Here is a 23,200-nt window from a genome sequence, read left to right on the forward strand (position 1 = left end):
TTGTAACAAATTCCAACAGAGATAATATGAGCTTATTTGACCTTCAGCAAACCTCTACAGAGTAAGTTTTACATTTAGTGCAGATAACTTAGTTTAAATATTAATTTATGTTCCACCTGGGCCCAACCCATTTTCAATTTTTACCTGAGACACTGGGGTTTGCAAAAGGTCCAGAACGAAGCGAATAAGAGTCCAAGTAGGGGCGCCTGGGTGGCTCAGTGGGTTAAGCCGCTGCCTTCGGCTCAGGTCATGATCTCAGGGTCCTGGGATCGAGTCCCGCATCGGGCTCTCTGCTCAGCGGGGAGCCTGCTTCCCTCTCTCTCTCTCTGCCTGCCTCTCTGTCTGCTTGTGATCTCTCTCTCTGTCAAATAAATAAATAAAAAATATTAAAAAAAAAAAAAAGAGTCCAAGTAGACCATATAGTAATGGGGATTGGTTTTCCTTTAGCATGCAAAAGTTTTAATTCATGACCTACTTTCTCCCATGTCTATAGGCCTAACGTCCGTAATATACAGAACCAGGAGTAATGTTCTTTAATTACTTTTAAAAGCTCCAGTTGCTCCTCCCACCTTTAGGAGCCGCCTCAACAAACATATGTCAAGGCGATATTTGTTTGTGTTCTCTATATTACCCATACCCTGCAGTAAGTACCCACAATTCACCAGGGAAAAAGGCACGGCCATGCCTGGTGTTTTGAGCCTGAAAATCTAATTAAGCCAGCAGTATCCTGAGAGAATTTGAACCTCCTCTCCAAGAATGTTAGAGGAAAAAGTGAAAAATGATCCAAAGTTCCAGAGTCCTGGGCAGAGAGATGATTTTAGCTAGAAAGCCAGGGAAACTGGCTTGACATATATATAAAGACATTCATCTCCAAAGGGGTGGTTCTCAACTTCCAAGGCACACAGGATTCACCAGGGCAGCTCTTTACAAATCCATAGGTCTGTGGGAAAACCCCAGATCCCCTGAATCAGATACTGTAAGGGAGTTGACAAGACCTGTGTATTTGGGGGGAAAAAAAAAGCAACCAACCAAACAAACAAAAAACCAAAAAACTTTCCAGGTGGTTGAGATAAGGAGTCACTCCTAGGTTAAGTAACCAGCTTAGGTTTTTTTGTTTTTTAAGATTTATTTATTCATTTTAGAGAATGAGAGCATGCTAGCAAGCAGAGTGAGTCAGGGGAGGAGCAGAGGGAGACAAAGACCTCCCAGCTCAAATGGGGAGTCTGAAAATCTGAGAATAGTAAATAGTAGACACTTACTTTGGTAATTTAGCATCCCTCCATGGTCTTGTCTCCAGCTGTGCATGTCTAGAAAATAAAAATGAATCATTCATTTGAGGACAGACTCAAATTAACCAGGCTCCTAAGAGTCAGAATATCAATACCCTACTTGTTAAGAGTTTGTGCCACAAGTCAATACAAACTCTATATTGGAAGCCAAATTATAATCCAAAGTCTTGGTTAGCAAGATTTAGCAAAAGGAAGGAGCTAGATGATCTTCATCCCCTACTTGTCAAAGAAGCAGGACTTGGAGAGCTAGGACATTACAGAACCTGGATGGGCATTGCAGTGTTACACTGTTGGCCCAATACGGATATAGCAGGAGTGTGGGAGCCAAAGGGTCAGAACTGGATATGGAGAAGTGCTAGACCAGAGCCAGGCAGAATGTCAGAACTGAGTCTCCATCCCACAGAGGAGTTACATACCTGGCTAAGTATGGTGAAGCCAGGAAAGGATGGCCTATGTTAGTTCACTAAGTAAAGAGTAGGCAGCTGCAATAATTATTTCCCATGCCCACAACTAAGCACATATGAAGATAGATTTAGAGAAAAATATACAGCCTGATCTTTTTTCTTAATAAAAAGTCCTTATGGTAAAAATAATCCTAACAGTATGCAAGAGTATATAGTGAAAATAAAATTTCCTCTTCCTATAGATCCACTGTTCTGAGTTTCAAGCACTGTTTTAGACAGTTATTGGAAATTAATGCAATGTCCCGAGGGATTTTTTTTAAGAGACGGTCTTCAAAATTTTACTTCCAGAGTTTAGTTCAGTAGGGAGTACCAGGAATTCCCAATGTTTATGCCTGTAGGTGATACAGATGCGTAGTTTAGTTTAGGCACCACCGGTCTCATTGGGCTCTAAAGATTGGCTTTCTAGGCCTCTCTGCAAGAACGGCCCAATACCTGAGCTCCAGAACAGTTCTGGGTTGGCCAGGGGTAGGGGTGGGTGTAGAGCTGCCTTGTGATATACTCTGTTTATTGTGTGCCAGACCGACAAACTTCCTTTCTGAGTGACCCAGTTTTTTAAAAATTTTGTTCATTAAATTCCAGGCATCTGACCCAGGAAACTTTTTAGCTATATCTATCACTATTAGCTGTTGAACTATTGAGCATTGTGGTATCCCCTTGCTGCCGGTTCTATGACTGCAGTTCGTGCTTTTTAAGGTGATCTGAGAATCTGAGGTTTATATAGGTTAAGGCAGTGAAGTCTCCATGAGAACACTGATCAGTCATGATTTTTCACTCCTCGTTCATCCCACAAGTGATTTGTAAGTTCCTAGCATGTGCTGGACCTTCTTCTAGGAACTGATAATAGAGCAGTAACCAAAATAGTTCTTATAATGAAACCAATCCTAGTTGAGTGAGAGAGATCATAAAGCACCAAAACTAGGTGAATTGGAGATACAAGTCTGGATGGAATTCAGGAAGGAGACCCATGATGTAAACAGAAATGTATTTAAGTGATTAGCGCAGAGATGAGAACTTAAGTATGAACCTGGGCACATTCCCCTAGGAAGTGTCCTAAAAGAACAGAGGTCAGAGAACCCAGTTCTAGGGCACTGGTTCATGAAAAGACAGGGAGATGAAGAAGTGGCCAAGGAGGCTGAGAAGGAATGGCCAGAAATGTAGAAGAAAATCAGGGGATTGTGATGTTTTCCCAAGAGAACACTTTCAAGGCCTTTGCTCCCTTCATTATGGCAGACAGTGGGTAAATGTGTCTTGCACTGGTGGGTGACATCAGTTGGGTAAATCAGAGTGTCTGGAACAGTTTAAGAAAGTCTCATGGAGGAAGGGTTATTCACTGAGGGTCAAAGGGATGAAAGGAATGCATAAGAATGTAGAGTGAGGGGCACCTGGGTCGCTCAGTGGGTTAAAGCCTCTGCCTTCGGCTCAGGTCATGATCTCAGGGTCCTGGGATGGAGCCCACATCGGGCTCTCTGCTCAGCAGAAAGCCTGCTTCCCTTCCTCTCTCTCTCTGCCTAACTCTCTGCCTACTTGTGATCTGTCAAATAAATAAAATCTTTGAAAATCTTTGGAAAAAAAAAAAAACGTGGAATGATTATTCAAGGTAAGGAGCATGTGCAAACCAAGATCTAGAATCTGGGATAGTTTATCTGAGGGGCATGGTTAGGGTGGAGGGTGGTGTTTGGGACCCATGACTGATCACCAGAGAGGGATTAAGTGTCACTGTATCTGAGGCCCTAATATGGAGAGTATGAACTTATCCTGAATAAAGATCAACCATGGATGCTTACAGCCACTGATTCTCAACTGTTCTGATTTTGCCCCCCAGGGGACACCTGGCAATGTCTGCAGACACTTTTGGTTATCTGCAGGATGGGGTGCGACTGGCATTGAGTGGGTGGAGGCTAGAGATCCTTTTAAAATATCCCATGATGAAAAAAAAAATCCTATGATGTATAGGACAGAGCCCACACAAAGAGTGATCTGGCCCAGAATGTCAACGGGGCTGATGCTGAGAAACCCCTCCCTGTTCTGCAGCAGGCATTTGAAGCTGTACTTATTACTGGTTGCTTTAATGTTTCACACTTTAAACAATGAGCTGTTATTTCCTCCCTGCCTCTCCTCTCTTCATTATTATTCATGTTCGAGTAGAAAAATTTCAGCATCCCATTCCATACATGACAGATGAGGGGATGTTGAGGGTTATGGAGTTTGGTTTTTTTCTAGTTTAAATTTCTGAGATTCCATCCGATTATACATTTACTTTTACTTCCTCCTTCCTGTGTCTATTATGCTAAAAACATGAACAGAGTGATTAAACATAGATTTGTGGACTTTAATGTGATCTTAATAGGATCACCTTATGCCAGATGCTAGTGAGGTATTTTTCATTCTCCGCAAGTGTGACAGAAGGTGCTAAGCAGAGTGTGCAGTGCGGGGTTTTGTTTAAAAGGCAGCAGAGTGTAGGAGCCAAGTATTTGCGTCACAATCACAGATACTGAAACAAAAAGAGGCAATGTAGAATGCAAAGATTCTCACCATTTCCAGAGTGAGGATTAGGAACTAGAGGGACAATCTTAGGTTTGCAGTGTTCCTCAAGCAGTGACCGTTTCTCTCCTTTCCAGTGCTATATGTTCCACATGTATGTCGGGGTACGTGCTGGAGGAGGGATCGGTGATGAAATCGAAGACCCAGCAGGCGATGAATATGAGATCTATCGAATCATCTTTGACATCACCTTCTTCTTCTTCGTGATTGTCATTCTCTTGGCCATAATACAAGGTAAGCACTGTCTTCACTGAAGCACCAGAGGATCTAGAATTTGAGCCACCTGTTGTTTAAGTAACATTAAGGTGGGGTAGGAATGTCAAGTGCTCTCTGCAAAAGCCAAATAGAATTTTTCCTTTCAGGATTTCTTCCTTCAAAGTCTGTAGAAGGAAAATCAAAGAAGCATGGGACCCTGGGTGTAGGGGAAGATGGGTATGGGGGTCTTTTCCTATAACCTGATAAAAGAGGCACTTCCCTCAGTTTGACTCTCTGCCCTGCCACTTACTGACACAGTGTTGGGTGGGTGAGCAGTGTAACTCCTTTGGATCTTTCAAATGCAAATTATATAAATCTCTAAGCTACAGTAGATTATTGAAAACTTTTTTTTTCTTTTAAAAGAAGTGATTTTTATACACAAGTATCCAGATAGTACCTAATTCAAGATTGTGCTTCCTAAATAATCTTAAGGCTACCATTGTTGGGTATCTGTTACGTGCCTGCCACAGGTATGAACTCTACCCTCACGCACCCAGTGAGAATGGTGGTTTTTACATTTCCAGAAACTGAGCCATAACAAGTGTAAGTAACTTGGCCAAAGGACACAGTTAAGAAGTGTCAGGGCTGGAATCCAAACCCAGGCAGGGTGTCTGGACCCAGAGCCCTCACTTAAAAGCTGAATGCCATACTGACCCCCAGTTCTTCCCTTCACTCCAGGGACGCTTGCAATGTGGTGTTTTCCTCCCTTAGAAAAATCACTCTTACTTACCTCTTTCTGTTCATCCATTGATCCTGGCTTGAATTAAATGTCTGTGAACATGATATTATCCTCCAGGTCGTACAGGCACAAAACGGTACTGTAATTTTTTTCCAGTAAAATACACGAACAAGTTTAAAGGATTCATAATCCATCCTGTCTTCATTGAGTGTAACAATGATGTGTTTTATAAGAGAGCAAACTCATAAATCCCTTGGAAGAGGTGCAGCCCGTGAGTCCGAGAAGGAAAAGGGTCTGAGGGAAAACAGCGCAGGGCAGTTAATTTCTGGCTGACACGGTTAATAATGTGCTGGTGAGTTTATCTGTCAGGAATTTGTGAAAAGAATGATTTGAGGCACGTTCCTCAGTTAATATGGTAATGTTTGATTTCCAAATTGGTACTCGGAAATCTCATTAGTGGAGTTTTTGGCACTTTCCAACCAGAAATCACAAGTGCTCTTTCTCACAGTGAAGTAGCAGGAAACCTATCCTCTGTATGTGCCAAGGTAACAAAGGGTTTTTCCTGCTCTGTCCCTTCATTTTGAAACCCCTTTCCTGCCCCCAGAGAGAAGGCTGCTGCCCTGGGAGGAGTATCGGGTGTGTGCTCACAACTTGTGCCGCACTGAACTTCTCCCAGCACGGCTGTATATTTTCCCTGTCCTTGGAAGGATTAGCCAAGGGGCTGTGAATTTAATTATTCTTCTCTGGTTGATAAAGATTAGAGTGTGTTTTTATTGAACACTAGGTTTAATTATTGATGCTTTTGGAGAACTAAGAGACCAACAGGAGCAAGTCAAAGAAGACATGGAGGTGAGTCTTTCTGTGGCTGACTCGGCTTTGTTGCTGTGGGCACTTGTCTCCCCTACTGTCTTTATCCAAGATTCATAAATGTGGGAGAAAGTAGGTGGAAGACAAGCAACAGGGGACTGCCTTAGCCTGCTTCCGATCCAGGCAGTGCATACCACCGACCAGTTTGCTAGGCGGGAACTGTGGGGCTCCAGGTGTGTGCAAAGTAAGAAGGCACCATCAACCCCTCAAGGAGAGGGAGAACCACCCATTCAAAATGATGGGTTCACTGACAAGTAAACAGGCAACTGCAGAGCCCTATGTTGAGTCCTTTCTAATAACTCAGAAGAGAACTTTATAGAACTTAGAGGCTGTGGAAAACCAGAAATGGGTTTTAAGCAGGTTACGGGGGGGGGGGGTTTACATTTTGCAAAGATTACTATGGCTTAAAACATAGGGAGTACATTAGCAACTGGGAAGATCAGGGGCAGAGAAGTGGGCTGTGAGCATTTTTTTCAGGCAGAGATTATGAGGCTCCTGCTGAAGAAATCAAAGATGTAGGGGCCAGACGGATTCAAGCAGTACTTTGGAGTTGGTGTGACAAGTGGGTGATTGGCAAGATGCAGAGGACAAGGGGTTTGGAGCAAGCAGGAACAATTCCCAGAATTCCAGCGTGAGCTACCAGACAGATGGTGGCTCAGTTACACCCAGAGTAACTACGAGAGGTAACAAAGAGGAACGGCAAGTCCATGGGTGAGCTGTCATGTGTGAGCCCATCGAGTGCTGTAAAGACCTACTGCTGAATGTGGCCTATCGCTGTCCACAGTCGTTGATCAATAAGGCATAGAGAATTCAATAAATTATCTTAAATCATCTCTAGTCGAGGCCCTAAAATCTAAGGCATCGTAAATATGCCTTCAGTGATATTAAACAGTTTCTAATTTGCAAGGAAGATGAGCATCTGGAGCCACATGAAGGCCACAATGATTAAATTCACTCCAGTTGATACATAAAAAATTCTAATAATAAAACAGAAAGCCTGCTTCTTGGGGGGTCTTGCATGCCAGTCCCGTGGACGGCAGACCTAAGCAGGTGCCGCTCTAAGAGATGGGGTGCGAACGAGCAGGGAGCAGAAGGAGCAGCATCCTATCTCTAGAGTAGAAAGTTACCCCAGTACCTGTTCACTGGTTAATTCTGTATCTAGCACGGTGCCTGACACACGGCAGAACCTCTCAGGCGTGGACCGAACACCCCACAGCCTGGTATTTGATTTGGCCCTCCCCAAATGTGAGTCATCTGTACCTTTCTCCCCTGGGTCATCAGACTTTGTTCAGGTAGGTACCAAGTTTGTGGTCTTCGTCGAGGACACACTGAATCCTGCCTACCTAATTTCAGTCAATGTCATGAACAAGAGTGATCTCTAAGTCTTGGGCATTCTCACTTGGGGGAGAGAAAATAAGGAAAAGACAGAGCTTTACCACCATCATTATGGACCCTTCTTTCTCCATCTGTTACTTATCGCTGGTACCTATGTCCTTTAAGCCTCCAGCAAGATACAGTTGAGGCCACAGTTACATTAATACTCATATGCTTAGCACAGTCTTCCCTCATGACCTTATACAATACAGAGTAAACCAAACAGCTGCCCCATTGGGGAGTTGTGTGTTCCTTTGTTTTTGCTTTTTGATATCTGACATTTTAATATTTCCCTTTGTCTTCTAGACCAAATGCTTTATCTGCGGGATAGGCAACGATTACTTCGACACAGTACCACACGGCTTTGAAACTCACACTTTACAGGAACACAATCTGGCCAATTACCTGTGAGTGTGCCTGTCTCGGACTCTTCAGCCTCTCCCTGTCTCTCAGAAACAGAAGAGAGCTATGGCTTCCTTTTCTTTATACAACTGGGCTCAGGCTTTGAGAGAAAGACCCACAGTTAGTGGTTCTCTTGTCCCCAAGAGGAGGTACACCTAAGAAAAGAACTTGCAGCCATTCATGTGAATGATACCTTCTAGAACGTGAAATGGAAAGATGGAAAAATTCGAATAAGTGGAATACATGCTTAGCCTCTCAGAGAGCATTGGCCATGTTTCCCATTTCAAGTAGGAAGACTCCAGCTGCTTCCTAGAGATCTATAAATCTCCATTTTTCTTTTCTGAAAACCTACAGATCTCTTGAGGCACTATTATCTCTTTAGGCACTATATTTTAACAGAGTCAAAAGCTGCATTTAAAAAAAAAACACACACACAGAAATCTATTGCTTACAACTAACCCAAACTGCAGTTTGGTAAAATAGAATTCTTACTTTCTAACCCAGTTTTAGTATCAACAGAAGAGATGCAGAGTAGCATTGTAGCAAAAAGGGGGGGAAAAAAAAAAGCAGGCTTTGGAATTCACAACCTTGAAGCATTTGGCAAGTTATTTAAACTTTTTGATCCCTGGTTCTCTAAGTGGGGACTGGGATTCCTGGCCCCTGAGTGAATAAATATGGATACCCTTGAAGGTGGGATATGGCACCAAGCGTGGCAGATAGCAGCTCTCAAGAGGAATAACATGATCTGTGCACACATTTTAGCTCCTCTGAAAAAAAAGCTTTTAAAAAAGGTTAAGTTTTTGGTTCCCATGGCATGTTTTTTTTTGTTTGTTTGATTTTTTTGCCTTGCCATTTGTTCCATTTCTTTGGCCTCCCGACAGAGTGAAGAGTTAGCTTGTAGCCCAATCAGAATTATCTGTGTATTTGACATTTCCATTCCATCCATTTCTGATTAGTCTCTCTGTATCTGTAGGTTTTTTCTGATGTATCTCATAAACAAAGATGAAACAGAGCACACAGGACAGGTAGGTAAACAGTGACCACACACCATCTTCTGAAAGAAGTGACAGAGAATCCATACATGGTGGGCATATGTGTGCGTGGAATACGAAGAGTTGGAATTACTTTCAGATATTAGTTGTAGTATTACTAAAGAAATTCCTGTTATCCTGGATGAGTGTGCAAAAATCACCTTTGTGGAAAGGGTAAAATTGTAAGTTCACATAAAAATTTTAAGCTTTTATTAGCTCAACATGCTGAGTTTGGGATTTGCTAAGTATAATGTCTTTGCCTAATCAGCAGATGATTTCAGATGAACTTCAACCCACATTATGAGGGTCAGTTAAAAATAATTTTGTATGAAATGTCTAAGGTTCTCCTAAAGTATTTGAAATTCTCCCTCTGTAGATATTTGCCTCCAGTTGTTAATAGTTTGAATTTGAAGGATACAATTAATAGTAATGTCTTTAAAAAAACTTATTTGTGGTATATGATTTTAAGAGTTCTTTTAATCATAATTAGATTATGGTCCAGATGAAGACTGATTATTAATAGAAGTGAGGTCTGGTAATGGTTAAGAACTCTCTAAATGAATATGGGCTTTTCCAATCATGTAAATTATGCATAATCACACAATTACCTAGATATATACATGCAACAAATTTGCGTTTCTTTCTATCTTCTGTTTTGTGGTGATGCCCAGATTTGGGGGGAAAAACCTGATGTTAATACATTTCCTTTACTTTTTCAGGAATCTTATGTCTGGAAGATGTATCAAGAAAGGTGCTGGGAATTTTTCCCAGCAGGAGACTGTTTCCGGAAACAGTATGAGGACCAGCTAAATTAAACTCAGACTCAGATCACCTCTGAAAACCAAAACATACACATTCACTCTTTCTGTCTCGGTCTCTCTCCCTCTGTCTCTGCTCTCTTGGAAACAACCTGCTGAATTTGTGAATTGCCAGCATTCTCTTCTTTCTGGGAGCAGTGAACTCTGTTTCTGAAGACCTGACCAGGCTTTTCCCCCCACCTTCTGTATTTTGAGAATAAAGACTGAATAATAACCTAAACTCCTACACAGACAAACTAGGAACTGTGGAAAGAACACGGTTTCGGACACTCTCGATCATAATGCCAACAGACCAATTTCCTTCCAAGACTCCTGGAAGTCCCCTTGAGCTTTGGGACAGTCACAGAGAAGCATAACAGCCACACTCATCCGGCCTCTTTATTTCACCATCCTGAAAGGAACTCTCTGATGGTCACAGAGCACTGTAGCACTTAAGAAATTGCCGTGGACACCAGTTACGAAGGGAAATAGTGCCTTACTATATGTGGGTTGAGCTATGCAGAAGATATGTGCATGAAAAAACATCTTTATTTTCTTTATGTCGATTTTTTTTTCTTTCCTTAGTTAGATTGATTTTGTGGTTTTTTTTTTTTTTTTCTTTTCTCTGGTTGGGGAGGGTAAGAAAAGCAGTTTGTGCGCACCTTTAAAAAAAAAGACGGGTGGCCTGTCTCAGGACTAGAGGAGGCTCTTCTCATTCACTAAATTCACATTTACCCTCCCCATGTGCTCCTGCTCTTATTTTGGTAATGCTCTGATGCAACACTGCAACTTTATGAAATCTTTGTATGAAAACAAAAAGACTGCAAAAAAATATACTTTCAAAAGAAATAATTCATTGCATGTTTATTATGCAAGTTTAAAAGAACAAAGAAAACCTCCAGAAGCAAGTTGATCAACGTGAGAGAACTTTCATGATAATTATATTCATAGTAATAAAGTGTCGTGGGCTTACTTGTATATTTGGAGCCAGTGTCATCCACCAACAATGTGATACATTATGAACTTGACAGTAGTTTTGGGTTTTTCTCTTTCTTTTGGCCACCTGTGATCAGTTGCTGATTAAGGACTTCTTGTCAGGCCATTTTTTTAATATCAAAGCTGAAGCAATATCCATTCAGGGATTTCATCAGTTGCATCAAAAAACACGGATGATAATTATCAATTACTCCATTTCGAGTCCTTTTAAATGTAATGCTTATCTTTACAAATAAAAAAGAGATTCAGAATGGAAGCAAGATCATTTTGCAAACATTGGAGCTCTTTTATTACAAGTCTGCTTGTTAATTTTAGAATTGTAAAACTGCTCTGATTAAACTATTTAACTAACATTCTCACTCTCTTCTTTTCCCATTTCACTTACAGTGGGGAGGCTTTATAATAACCTGAGGTGGGTTTAGTCTAAGGGCAATGCAAACCCTGCCCTACAGCCTTTAACACCTGCAGATTTCCGGGTGGCTGACAAGTCCCCTGCTTTAGGATTACAGAACCTCAGAGTCAGCAGGCAGTTTGAATCATTTCACTCCACCCCTGTCATTTCCCTGACTTGGGGCCATCCTGAGTTCCTTAAACACCACCGACAGAAAAATCACTCTCCCAAATGATTTTAAACTTTACACAGCTCTCATTCTAAAAGGTTCTTCCTTGCTCAGGGCAAATTTGCTTCCCTGTAATAGTAGGGGGTCACTTCCTGCTTTCATATGAAAAAGGACTGGTATACTAGGAAGTGGTGTATTAAACACTCAAACACTAAATGAACACACTATGTGCCAAGCACTGGTGGGTTATCATTTGACACCTTACTGACACAACATGAGGGCTGTGGTACCTAGATTTTACATTTGTCTTTTGGTATCACTTTTATTTGGGAGAAAGAATGGAACCAGTTTGGCCACACCATGGGAACTCCTGAGCCTGCCTAAGGAGGTGCTCTTAGATTCTGAGGAGTCTGAATAAAATAGATCAGTTCCATAAAACATCAGGAAGCACGTTCCCCTTTGACACGAAACACAGCAGAGGAAGCATACAGCAAGGAGGCGTAAGTATTTCTCCAGGACATAAAATCTGCTGATAAATTCAGGTCTTCTATTTATAAGGCAAAGGCAGATTTGATATAAAACAACAGCACAGGTGAGAGGTGAGTGAACAAATCCCTAGTCATCACCTGGGCTGGATTTTGCAGAACTGTTCACTCCCTTAATTTTTTGCTCCTGGCTTTAGTGCCTGGGAAGGTGATGGTGCTCAAAGAGAAGCAAGGAAAAAGCCAAACTCTGGAAAGGAAGCTTCCCTCCACCCGCAGACTCTAGGCATCAGTGTTAAAGAGTAAGGGAGCAGAGCCAGCCACTTTAGAAAGCCACCCACTGCCCAGCATCATCATGGCTAACACTGAAAGGCAGTCACCTCTCCATTCCCTTCTCAAGGCCTCAAGGGAAGAGGAAGCTTTTCTGTATCAGCATTATTAATTCTCCCAGGAAATGTCATAGAAATCAATGAGGCTCTCCACTTCTCTGATTAAACTCAGGCTGCCTACCGCAACCTCCAGAATCCCTTTAGAGATTCTGTATTATACAAATATTCAGACCTTCCCAACAGATGTTATGTCTGCATATTTCCATTTGAACACTCACAGACCTTTTTCTGCCATTCTTATTTTTCTCCTCCTCCCCACCACCTGCAGAAACATGTCTCGATCCTGTAGAAACATGTCTCCATCAAACAATTTGGAATCACAGTTTTAAGTTTTCCAAATGCACTAAATGGTACTTAGTTGTTGGACTGATGCTCATAATTTCTCACGTGCAAGCAGCAGTTCTTAGGCCCTCAAAACCTCATGTAAAAGACATATTGTAATGAAAATTCTTTCTTCCTGACTGTAAAAGTGTATCTATGAAAATGATATTTTTTCATATTGCTTTTCATTTCATTTTGCTTAACTGGGATAATGCTCATATTTCTTAAACTCCAATTTTCTGGGTGAATATACCAATATGCTCCCCACCCACTGCTGGAAGGGCTTTGGGTGGCTGTCAGTGTGGCGAGTGCCTCATTTACTCTGGACACAGTAAAGAGGAACTTTAAAAAAAATGTGTTTAATGTATTTACCTAAGCCTGGTGTAACTTGACATGGAAAGCTCTGGGCAGACATTCTCCAAATTATTTTACAGCATCTATTGTGTGGTGAAAAGGAAGACCTCCCTGTCCTCTTACTGGTGACATTTCTGTCCATCAGTCTGCAATACCTAAGACAGAAGCTGGAAAAGGAGTGTGTCCATGTTGGGCCAAGTGCATGCATGGCACCCAGGTTTGTTAATGGCCATAAATAATACTAACACATTCCTTAATAGGACAAGGTCTGAACTTACCATATCATCTAGACCCATAATATTCAATTGTGTGCTAATGCAAGTATTAAACAGGTAGCTAAGTAGGTCCTTCAAGTTCCATGTTCCCCAAAGCACAGAGAATTTATAATGTCACAACTCAGTACAGAAACAGTGAGCAGTGGAAGCACCACTTTCCTTGTATGTATAATATTTGAGGCTTTCTAGAATGTTAGAGCCGGAAAGGATTTGAGCAATTATGTTTCAGCTGAGCAATCTAGGTAGGTTAAATGTCATAGCTCTGGTTAGTGGCAGAGCTGGGCCAGGTTTCCATTTAATCTTTCTCCTATTGTGGCCAGAATGGTTTGAAAAATAACAGGTTCCTTAAGACCCAGCAAAAATGAAACTGGAAAGCAGTTAGTTACAAAAGCATTGATGAAATGTCACCAGTGCTCACTGACATTCTGTGTCTGTGATAAGGAGAATTCTGGAAGTGATTATCAAACGAATAGCTGGTTTCAGAATGCATCACTAAATGCAGCCATTTCTGAGAAAAAGAAACTTAGCATCAATTTTGATCCAAGACAGGGAGGCAAGGTGGCAGAGGAGTATCAACTGGTTCCCTAACTTTAGCTGGATATCTACCAACCATCCTGAACAACCATGAAATCAGCCTGAGATGTAAGAATATATATCTGGATCTCTACAAGCAGAAAAACACCACCTGTCCCAAGGTAGGAATGATGGAGTCCTGATTCTGTGGATGTATCAGAAGATAAACAGAACAGGAAGGGAGCTGCCATAAGCTGGCACCGGTAAAGCAATACAACACAGGAGCACAAAAATGGCCTGCATACCGGGACTGGGTGAAAACCCGCAGCATGGTAGCAGCTGGGCAGGGCTTTAGAGCAGCTCAGGCAGGATCTAGGCGCTGCAGGTGTGCGTGTGAACCTGGGGCTGGGGCCGCTCGCGGTTTTAGAAACACAAAGGGCCAAGACATGCCTGGGTCCCTGGGACGACCTCTGACAGAGTTGCTGTGGGTATGCACTATGGGAGGTGGTGGTTTTCAGGGACACATAACAGAAACAGAGACGGTTTTGGAGGGTTTAGTGACAAGAACAGACTGCGATTTCTCTGCTCTGGACAGAGGTTTGGGTGCAGCCATTTTTGCTCAGACCCTGGGGGGAGGTGTGGAAAACTGCAAGGGAACAAAAGCTCAAAAAACCGGTTTCCATGGAGCCCAGCCTGCCCCCACCAAACACACACGGGGCAGGGCAACTCTGCTTAAGCAGAGTTACTGAGAAATGGTGCGGCAGGCCCTTTCCCCAGAAGACAGTCTGGAAGAACAAGAGAACGACAACCCTGTGGTTCCTATAAAGGTGTAAACACCAGGGGAAAATAGTATATTGAGGTCCAGTTGTTGCCTCACGGCTTATTTTTCAGATACAACTGTTTTCTTTTTATTCTTCCTCTTATGCTTCTTCTATGATTTTTCTTTTTACCTTTTTGTCATTTCAACTAGATGTTTACTATATCATCCTTCATAGTAGCTTTTAACTTGTACTTTTTCCACCTACATTTTTTGGGTATATACTTCATTATACTCCTTTTTTTCCCTATTCCCTATTTATTTCTCTTTTATATATAGATACACAAGTTTTACTTTACCTGTAATTTGGCAAGTAGAGACCTCTAACAAACAGAACAAATTATACCCAGGAACAACTGAAACACCCTACTTTGTCCACACTGAGAGATTATAGCCCCCCCCCCCGCCCGTCCCCTAGGCCCCCTTCTTTAAATTTTTAATTTCTAAATTTTTAAAAAAATTTTATAAATTTTATTCTTGTGCCGTGCGTTTCTTCTGCTGTCTTTTCAGCAGTGGCTTCCAACCACTCTGGATTTCCCTAGGGTGCATCTTGCTTGAGTCATGGTTGATATTTTGGACTCTGTACATTCCTTCAACCATCCCTCAACAAGATGACAAGGAGGAGGACCTCCCAACAAAGAAAAGAACTACAGATGATGGCTTCTGCCACAGACCTAATGGATATGGATATAAGCAAGATGTCAGAGAGAGACTTCAGGACAGCAATTATGAAGTCAATAGCTAGGCTTGAGAAAACTACTGGTGACAATATAGAATCTATGAGCGTAGAAATGAGACCTAATCAGACCAAACTTAAAAAAGCATGAATGAGATGCAGTCTAAACTGGATATTGTAACAGCCAGGGTAAATGAGACAGAAGAACTAATTTGTGATCTCGAAGATAAATTGACAGAAAGGAAGGAAGCCAAGGAGGACAGGGATAAATAGCCAGAAGCCCATGAGATCAGACTTAGAGAGATCAAGGACACCGTGAAACTTTCCAGTGTCAGAATTATTGGGATCTCTGAGGAGGTGGCTAGAGAGTGAGAGAAAGGCCTAGAAGGTATATTTGAGCAAATTATAGCCAAGAACTTCCCTAATTTGAGTACAGAAATAAGCAGTTGTGTCCAAGAGGCAGAGAGGACCCCAACCAAGATCAATAAAAAATAGACCAGCATCCCAGCATATAAAAGTAAAACTTACAAACCTCAGAACCAAAGAAGTTATCCTGAGAGCAGCTAGGGGGAAGAGATTTCTTACATATTGAGGGGGCAACATCAGAATAATGTCAGACCTAACCACAGAGACCTAGAAAGACAGAAAAGGCTGGCAAGACATATTCAGGGTACTAAATAAGAAAAATATAGCCAAGAATATTTATCCAGCAAGGCTGTCTGTCATTCAGAATAGACAGAGAGATAAATAACTTCCAGGGCTGGCAGAAACTGAAAGAAGATGTGATTAGCAAGCCAGCTCTGCAAGAAATTTTAAGGGGGACTCTATAAAGAAAAGCCCAAGAGTAACATAGACCAGAAATTTACAAAGACAATCTATAGAAACAGGGACTTTACAGGCAATATCATGGTACTAAATTAATCTCTTTCAATAGTTAGCCTCAGTGTGAATGGCCTAAATGGTCCCATGAAACAGCACAGGGTTGCAGACTGGATAAAAAGACAGGACCCAACCATACGCAGGTTACAAGAGACTCATTTTGAAACTAAAGACACCTCCAGATTGAAAGTGAGAGGATGGAGACCCATTTATCATGCCAATGGACCTCAAAAGAAAGCAGGGGTAGCAATTCTTATATCACACAAATTAGATTTTAAACCAAATACTGTAGTAAGAGATGCAGAGGGACACTATATGTCATACTTAAAGGGTCTTCCCTAACAACTGTAAATATCTATTCCCTTAACATGGGAGCAGCCAACTATATAAGCCAACTGCTAACCAAAATTAAGAATCATACTGATAATAATACATTAATAGCAGGAGACCTCAACACGCCACTCCCAGCAATGGAGAGTCTAAGCAGAAGACCAATAAAGAAATGAGAGCTTTGATTCTGCACAGCAAGGGAAACAGTGAACAAAACAAAGAGGCAATCCCTGGAATGGGAGAAGATATTCACAAATGACAGTAAAAAGGGCTGATATCCAAGATCTATAAAAAACTCCTCCAACTCAACACACACAAAACAGATAATCATGTCAAAAACTGGGCAGAAGGCATGAACAGACACTTCTCCAATGAAGACATACAAATAGCTATCAGACACATGAAAAAATGTTCATCATCATTAGCCATCAGGGAGATTCAAATTAAAACCACATTGAGATACCACCTTACACCAGTCAGAATGGCCAAAATTAACTAGACAGTAAACAACAAGTGTTGGAGAGGATGTGGAGAAAGCAAGTTGGTGTAGCCACTTTGGAGAACAGTGTAGAAATTCCTTAAGAAATTATAAAGAGAGCTACCCTATGACTTGAAATTGCACTACTGGGTATTTACCCCCAAAGATACAGATGTAGTGAAAAGAAGGGCCATCTGTACCCCAATGTTCATAGCAGCAATGGCCACAGTCACCAAACTATGGAAAGAACCAAGATGTCCTTCAATGGATGAATGGCTAAAGAAGATGTGGTCCATATATACTGTGGAGTATTATGCCTCCATCAGAAAGAATGAATACCTGGGGCACCTGGGTGGCTCAGTGGGTTTAAGTCTCTGCCTTCAGCTCAGGTCATGATCCCAGGGTCTTGGGATCGAGCCCCACATTGGGCTCTTTGGTTAGCAGGGAGCCTGCTTCCTCCTCTCTCTCTGCCCGCCTCTCTGCCTACTTGTGATCTCTGTCAAATAAATAAAATCTTAAAAAAAAAAAAAAGAATACCCAACTTTTCTATCAACATGGACGGGACTGGAGGAGATTATGCTGATTGAAATAAGTCAAGCAGAGAGAGTCAATTATCATATAGTTTCACTTATTTGTGGAGCATAAGGAATAACACGGAGGACATGGGGAAATGAAGAGAAGGGAGTTGGAGGAAATTGGAGGAGATGAACCATGAGAGACTGTGGACTCTGAGAAACTAACTGAGGGTTTTTGGGGGATGGGTGGAAGGTTGGGTGAGCCTGGTGGTGGGTATTGTGGAGGGCACGGATTGCATGGAGCACTAGGTGTGGTGTATAAACAATGAATTCTGGAACACTGAAAAGAAATTAAACAAAAATAAAAATAAAAACAAAAAGAATAAGACCTTTGAATGACACATCAGACCAGATGGACTTTGTATGTATTTGCAGAACATTCCACACTAAAACAACAGAAAACTCACTCTTCCCGAGTGCACGTGAAACTTTCTCCAAAACAGACCACATATTGGGTCACAATTCAGGTCTCAACGGATACCAAAAGACCGAGATTATTCCCAGAATGTTATCAGACCACAGTGCTTTGAAACTGGAACTCAATCACAAGAAAAAAGTTGGAAGCAATTCAAACACTTGGAAGTTAAAAAGCCTCTTGCTAAAGAATGATTGGGTCAACCAGGAAATCAAATTAGAACTTAAGCAATTCATGGAAACCAATGAGAAAAACATATCAGTCCAAAACCTATGGGATACTGCGAAGGTGATCCTAACTATGTAGTCATCGAAGCCTCTCTCAAAAAACTAGGAAAATCCCAAATGCGCAAGCTAAACTTAAACCTAAAGGAGCTGGAGAACTAACAGCAAATGAAACCTAAAACAACCACAAGAAGATAAATAATAAAGATTAGAGCAGAGATGAAATAGAAACCAGAAAAACAGAACAGATCAACAAAACCAGAAGCTGGTTCTTTGAAAGAATTAATAAGATTGATAAACCTCTGGCCAGACTTATTCAAAAGAAAAGAGAAAGGACCCAAATGAATCATGAATGAAAGAGAAGAGATTATGACTAACACCAAGTAATTAGAAACAATCATTAGAAATTATTACCAGTAACTATATGCCAACAAATAAGCAACCTGGAAGAAATGGATGCCCTTCTGGAAACTTATAAATTACCAAGACTGGAACAGGAAAAAATATACAATCTGAATAGGCCAATAACCAGTAAAGAAACTGAAGCAGTAATCAAAAACCTCCCAAGAAACCAGAGTCCAGGAACAGATGGATTCCCAGGGGAATTCTACCAAACATTTAGAGAAGAGATAATACCTATTCTACTGAAGCTGTTTCAAAAAATAGAAACAAAAGGAAAACCTCCAAACTTGTTCTATGAGGCCAGCATTACCCCAATCCCAAAATCAGGCAAAGACCCCATCAAAAAGGAGAATTACAGACCAATATCCCTAATGAACATGGATGCCAAAATACTCAACAGGATCCTAGCCAAAAGGATCTGACAGTACATTAAAAGGATTATACATCATGATCAGGTGGGATTTATTCCTGGGTGCTTCAACATTCACCAATCAATCAATCAATCAATCAATGTGATAGAACACATTAATAAAAGAAAAGACAAGAACCCTACCAGCCTCACAATTGATGCAGAAAAAGCATTTGATAAAATACAGCATCTTTTCCTGATTAAAACTCTTCAGAGTGTAGGGATAGATGGAACACTCCTCAATTTCATAAAAACCACCTATGAAAAGCCCACAGCGAATATCATCCTCAATGAGAAAAAGCTGAGAGCTTTTCCCTTAAGAGCAAGAACATGGTAGGGATGCCCACTCTTGCCACTATTGTTCAACATAGTACTAGAAGTCCTAGCAGTAGCAACCAGACAACAAAAGGAAATAAAAGGTATTCAAATTGGCAAAGAAGTCAAACTGTCTCTCTTCACAGATGACATGATACTTTATGTGGAAAACCCAAAAGACTCCACCCCCAAATTACTAGAACTCATACAGCAATTCATTAATGTGGCAGGATACAAAATCAATGCACAGAAATCAGTGGCTTTTCTACACACTAACAATGTAACTGTAGAAAGAGAAATTAGGGAACTGATTCCACTCATAACAGCACCAAAAATCATAAGATACCTAAGAATAAACCTAACCCAAAAGGTAAAGGATCTATATTCTAGAAACTATAGAACACTTATGAAAGAAATAGAGGAAGACACAAAAAGATGGAAAAATGTTCCATGCTCATGGATTGGGAGAATAAACATTGTTAAAATGTCCATGCTGCCTAGAGCAATCTATACTTTCAATGCCATCCCAATTAAAATACCATTGGCCTTTTCCAAAGAGCTAGAACAAACAATCCTAAAATGTGTATGGAACTAGAAAAGACTGTGAATCGCCAATGGAATGTTGAAAAAGAAAAACAAAGCTTGGGACATCATGTTGCCTGACTTCATGCTATATTACAAAGCTGTGATTACCAAGACAGCATTGTTTGCCACATTTACGGACACATAGACAATGGAACAGATCAGAGACTCTAGAGATGGACCCTCAACTCTATGGTCAACTAATCTTTGACAAATCAGGAAAAAAATATCCAATGGAAAAAAGACAGCCTCTTCAATAAATGGTGCTGGGAATATTGGACAGCTACATATAGGAGAACAAAACTGGATCATTCTCTTACACCATATACAAAGATAAATTCAAAATGGATGAGAGACCTCAATGTGAGACAGGAATCCATCAAAATCCTAGCAGCAACCTCTTTGAAATCAGCCCACAGCAACTTCTTTCAAGACATGTCTCCAAAGGCAAGGGAAACAAAAGCAAAAATGAATTTCTGCGACTTCAACAAGATAAAAATCTTATGCACAGCAAAGGAAACAGTCAACAAAACTAAGAGATAACCCAGGGAATGGGAGAAGGTATTTGCAAATGACCATACAGATAAAGCTCTGGTATCCAAGATCTATGAAGAACTTCTCAAACTCAACACACACAAAACAAGTAATCCAGTCAAAAATGGGCAGAAGACATGAACAGACACTTATCCAAAGAAGACATACAAATGGCTAACACATGAAAATCGTTCAACATCACTAGCCATCAGGGAAATTCAAATCAAAACCACAATGAGATACCACTTTACACAAGTTAGAATGGCAAAAATTAACAAAGCAGGAAACAAATGTTGGCCAGGATGTGGAGAAAGAGGAAGCCTCTTACACTGTTGGTGGGAAGGCAAGCTGGTACAGCCACTATGGAAAACAGTACAGAGGTTCCTCAAAAAGTTAAAAATAGAGCTATCCTACCACCCAGCAATTCCATTACCAGGTATTTACCCCAAAGATACAAATGTAGTGGAAATAAGGGACACATGTACCCCAATGTTCACAGCAGCAATGTCCACAATAGCCAAACTATGGAAAGAGCAGAGATGCCTTTCAACAGATGAATGGATGAAGAAGATGTGATCCATATATACAATGGAATATAACTCAGCCATCAGAAAGGATGAATACTCACCATTTGCATCGACATGGATGGAACTGGAGGGGGTTATGCTAAGTGAAATAAGTGAGGCAGAGGAAGACAATTATCATATGATTTTACTCATATGTGGAATATAAGGGATAACATGGAAGACCATTTCACCTGAAAGGGGTGAAATCAGAGACGGAGACAAACCATGAGAGACTGTGGACTCCAGGAAACAAACAGAAAGTTTCAGAGGGGAGGGAGGTGGGGGATGGGGTAGCCGGGTGATGGGTATTAAGGGAGTCACGTGTTGTGATGAGCACTGAGTTACACACAACTACTCAATCACTGAAGGCTGCATCCAAAACTAATGATGTACTATATGGTGGCTAACTGAACATAATAAAAACAAAATTTTTATTCCAAGATAGTAGGAAAGTCTCACCTCAGGATTGTTTCAGTATCTATCTACCTTACTTCTTGATAGGGTTCTGTTGGATATTTCACTGGTTTTCCTAATGGTCATAAGTACTTCATTGTGGCTAACAGATTCAATTCCCATTGTAATACTCACCATGATTAAAATAATTCAGATTTGGGGTACCTGAGTGGCTCAGAAGGTTAAGAATCTGACTGTTGATTTCAGCTCAGGTCATGATCTCAGGGTCATGAGATTGAGCCCTGCATCAAGCTCCACGCTGGGCCATGGAGTCTGCCTAAGATATACTCTCTCTCTCTCCCTCTGCTCCTCCCTCTACCCTGCTTGCAGGGACATGCATGTGCACCCCCTCCTCCCAAAAGAAAATAGTAATTTGGGTTCTTAGTTCCTTCTTCAACATTTTGGGTATCACCAATTGACGAAAAGTTTGAGGGGGATCAAAGAATCCTACAAGTTAGCATGTCAAAGGTGGTTTTTATTTTTTTTTAAGATTTTATTTATTTGAGGGTGGAAAAGAGAGAGAGCGCATGAAAGCAGGGTTAGGGGCAGAGGGAGAAGCAGATTCCCCACTGAGCAGGGTACACAATGCAGGGCTCCATCCCAGGACTCTAGGATCATGACCTGAGCTGAAGGCAGATGCTTAACTGACTGAGCCACCCAGGGACCCCATCAAAGGTGTTTTTATGGCAAAGGAGCATCTGATTTGCCTTTCTTGTCCACCAACTCCCACACACTCACAGTATGTTCTGATTCCTTCCACACATCATAAACCTTATTCTCCTCCAAGAAATCTGTAAACCTGATATACGTGCCCTCCCTTTGCATTAAGCATGGCTAAGCTAAATAGGCCTTTGAATTTTTGTTTGTAAAGAAAAAAATTTACTTTCTATAGACCTGGTTAACACTATTAAATATTATAAAATGTGATGTTCCTAACATGAACAATACTATATTAACATATAAATAGAAACACTAGAGTTAATGAGGTTTTTTTAAGATTTTATTTATTTGACAGAGATCACAAGTAGGCAGGGAGGGAGGGAGGGAGGGAGAGAGAGAGAGAGAGAGAGAGGAGGAAGCAGGCTCCCCGCTTAGCAGAGAGCCCGATGTGGGACTTGATCCCAGGACCCTGAGATCATGACCTGAGCCGAAGGCAGAGGCTTTAACCCACTGAGCCACCCAGATGCCCCAGTTAATGAGTTTTTTAAAGGATCACCAAACCTGGAAGTTACTGCTCACTGTAATTTGAATTACCTGCAATTTTCATCCTAATTTTCACAATTGTGTTAACATTTAGGTAGACCTAAGACTTTATGTGTAAATTCAGAAATATAGGAAGATACAATATCAAGAAGAAAAGTAATGAATGATCTGGAGATGTTACATTCTTTATCAGCAGAAAGAGAAATTGGAGATATCTATTTAATCTTTGAATATTATAACCAAACTAAGGACTTCCATCCTACATAAAATAAAGATGAACAGAGCAGAAGTCTTAGGAAGATATATTACGAATTAATAAAAATTCATAGCCAGATGACTGTCATTCTTTATTTCTATACATACAGAAGAAAAACATTTAAGCATATTTTTCACCAATGCAGTAAACTGCCAGAAACTCTTACCATTTTGTTTTGAAGAGTATAAATCATGAGGGGACTGCCTGCATATAAAAATGTCATGAAGGCCAAGTTTAGAATGAGCTGAGGCAAAATGCTACACATTTTATAAACTGTAAAAATAATTTATACCCCACACTAGGCTTAACAGCATGAAAGGAGCTAAACAGTTAGTGCCTACATGGTTTTATATTAGCCTGGGTTCTCCAGAATGCAGCCTGAGGCAAGGATGGAAGTGATTATGCTTTATTAGGACAGCCAAGCAAGCAGCAAGGGTGAGTCAAGGAAGGATGTGTAGCAATGCAAGCTAATGCATGCATGCAATGGCTGCACTATA

General features: G+C 41.0%; 1 protein-coding gene across 8 annotated transcripts in view; it reads left to right on the forward strand.

Moving 5' to 3' along the window:
- Positions 1–11,046, forward strand: part of RYR2 (ryanodine receptor 2) — a 738,447-nt gene extending 727,401 nt beyond the window's left edge. For all 8 annotated transcript variants that reach the window (XM_047702071.1, XM_047702073.1, XM_047702075.1 and 5 more), the window contains 5 exons: positions 4,372–4,528; positions 6,013–6,077; positions 7,776–7,876; positions 8,845–8,896; positions 9,622–11,046. In XM_047702071.1, coding sequence (XP_047558027.1) covers positions 4,372–4,528; positions 6,013–6,077; positions 7,776–7,876; positions 8,845–8,896; positions 9,622–9,717 — 471 coding nt within the window. In that variant the 3' untranslated portion in view covers positions 9,718–11,046. The remainder of the gene's footprint in view (positions 1–4,371; positions 4,529–6,012; positions 6,078–7,775; positions 7,877–8,844; positions 8,897–9,621) is intronic.
- Positions 11,047–23,200: the final 12,154 nt, after the last annotated feature.

The sequence above is a fragment of the Lutra lutra genome, chromosome 14, assembly GCF_902655055.1.
Source record: "Lutra lutra chromosome 14, mLutLut1.2, whole genome shotgun sequence".
In the NCBI taxonomy this organism is placed as follows: Eukaryota; Metazoa; Chordata; class Mammalia; order Carnivora; family Mustelidae; genus Lutra; species Lutra lutra.